Source organism: Pocillopora verrucosa, chromosome 3, assembly GCF_036669915.1.
Source record: "Pocillopora verrucosa isolate sample1 chromosome 3, ASM3666991v2, whole genome shotgun sequence".
In the NCBI taxonomy this organism is placed as follows: Eukaryota; Metazoa; Cnidaria; class Anthozoa; order Scleractinia; family Pocilloporidae; genus Pocillopora; species Pocillopora verrucosa.
In genome coordinates this window covers 11288198-11290499 of record NC_089314.1, presented here as the reverse complement: position 1 = coordinate 11290499, position 2302 = coordinate 11288198, and the positions used below count along the sequence as shown (strand labels likewise).

The 2302-nt window shown below is 40.0% G+C and overlaps 1 protein-coding gene across 1 annotated transcript; it reads left to right on the top strand.

Annotated features, from left to right (window-relative positions):
- Positions 1-827: 827 nt before the first annotated feature.
- On the top strand, positions 828-1715 carry LOC131777124 (uncharacterized). The gene has a single exon (XM_059093355.2). It carries the CDS (start codon positions 828-830, stop codon positions 1713-1715), a length of 888 nt encoding a protein of 295 aa, XP_058949338.2.
- The last annotated feature ends 587 nt before the right edge of the window (positions 1716-2302 follow it).

Genomic DNA, 2302 nt, shown 5'->3' with positions numbered 1-2302 from the left:
ATAGGGTAAATAAAATTATAAATTTATGTCCAATCATGCACTCTTCTCTCTGCAACTGTGTAAGAAACAAAACCAATAAACTAACAATAACTCTTATTTTTACCTAGAGGGTTCTTTTCTTTGACTCCAGAAGAACAAGAAGAAATGGTCAGCTCTGAAAATTTTTTTTTTTTTTAACACAGGTTGAATATACATAAGGTGGGACCAAAAAGAAAGTGGAAATTACTTATTATAAATACACTTCTTAAACTTGTAAACTAACTCAAATTTTGAGAGTCAGTAACAAAGGCTATATAAGTTATGGTTACACTTACGTTCTGCCCATGGTTTCCCAAGGGGAAATTGGCTTGGGATGGGATCAGCTTGGGTTTCCGGTTAGATAATATTTTCCGGTTACATTGCAAAATATTGCCCGAGGTGAATGTTTGACCTCGCTGTGTTTGGCGGGAAATTTAATGCATCATGGAGATCGCAAACCGCGAGACGTATGGTCTCCTTTCAGTTGTTGTTGTTCTTCTTATACGGCAATATCCGGTTGATTCAGCGATCCAAAACTTCATTCTAAGATGAATGCATAGAGGCGTCTGCGATTACGACTTTTACAATCACTCCAGATGTTGTATTTGTTCTATAGAAATCATCGCCTGCAAGTTGCTCGCGGGCCAAGACATGCTTGGGTATTTCCTCGTCCGCAGAACTGGTTCCAGGAACTTTTAAACAGCAGAGCTCTCGATCACTGGTGGAGGGAAAACTTCCGCCTGTCTTGGGCTACTTTTGAGTATATCTGTAGGCTGGTAGGGCCAGCAATAGTGCAACAAAACACTAGAATGCGTGACGCTATTCCAGTTGAAAAGCGAGTGGCTGTGAGCTTGTGGCGTTTGGCGACTGGCGAATGCTACCGCTCATGTGGACTGATGATTGGACTGGCAAAACCTACAGTGGTTAAGTGCTGTCATGAGTTTGTAGAAGCAATTTGCCGTCTGCAGGATGACTTTATAAAGTTTCCTTCTACAAGGGTGGAAATAAGCTGGAAAATTGAAGGTTTCACTGAGAAGAGCAAGGTTCCGAATGTTGTTGCAGCAATTGACGGTAGTCACATTTCTATAAAAGCACCAAAAGAGAATCACGAGGACTACTTTAACAGGAAACATTTTTACAGTTATTTAGTACAAGGGATTGTTGACTCTTCGGGACTCTTTTTATTTGTTGCCACTGGGTTTCCCGGGAGTCTGCATGATTCTCGAATGCTGCGACTAAGCGATTTGTACTGGGCTGCCGAAAACGAGGACATTCTCATGGAACCTACCCTGGATTTGGGGGGAACCGTAATTCGCCCACTTGTGCTGGGAGATTCAGCGTACCCATTGAAGACCTGGCTTCTACCAGTTATCAAAGACAATGGAGCCCTTAACCGAGACCAGAAGAAGTTCAATAAGGAACTCTCTAAAGCACGAATAGTTTCTGAGCATGTGTTTGGTTTGTTAAAGGGTAGGTGGAGAGCACTACTGAAGCGCTTGGATGAGGATCATTGGAGGATCCCAAACACCGTCATAGCATGCTGTGTACTTCACAACATTTGTATTATTCGAGGGGAAGAATTTGATGGAGATGTCGAGGACGATAGCGATGATGACGATGATGATGACAATGGAGTTCCCAGCCAGGCTGCAAACGGTGTTCGACTGGCTGTAATTGAATTTGTAGCAAATCAATAATTTTTTTTTTTCAGTGATGCTCTCTGTTCCGTAATAAAATAAGGTAGTATGGACACTAGTGTAAAGGCCTTCCATAGTAAACACCTCATGAACAGCCGCCGAAAATGAAAACAGAGGAGCCCGGTTTACTTGCAAGTAATTGATCAACGCTAGACCATGTTTCTGTTGTTGGCCCTTTATAATTTCAATATTGTAAAACCACTCCCCTGATTACCCTTTCTCACCATTTAATCACAACGTTTGATTGTAAAACTCTATTTTTATTAAAATTTTCATTAAAAGAGCAAAACTGAATTCCCAGGTTTAATAATGATCATACAAGCTTTCATGTTTCGCATGAATGTTCTGAACTATAACTGACGCAAAACTGTAACATGGCCATGCCTAGTGGCAGCATTTAAGAAATTATGTGAACATTAAAATATAGAAATAATATCACATGAATTTTCCTCGCAACACTTTAATCTATTAATAAAAAAAACGTGAGAGTTCGTTTGTCGTATTGTGTATAAAATGGTTTAAAATTCACGTTCAATGTCCTTTAAAACAGAAAGCTATAACTTGAACAATTGATTTTTTAGTTGTGC

Excerpts from the sequence above, each read along its gene's own strand:
- LOC131777124 (XM_059093355.2), top strand. The coding sequence starts at position 828 with ATGCGTGACGCTATTCCAGTTGAAAAGCGAGTGGCTGTGAGCTTGTGG.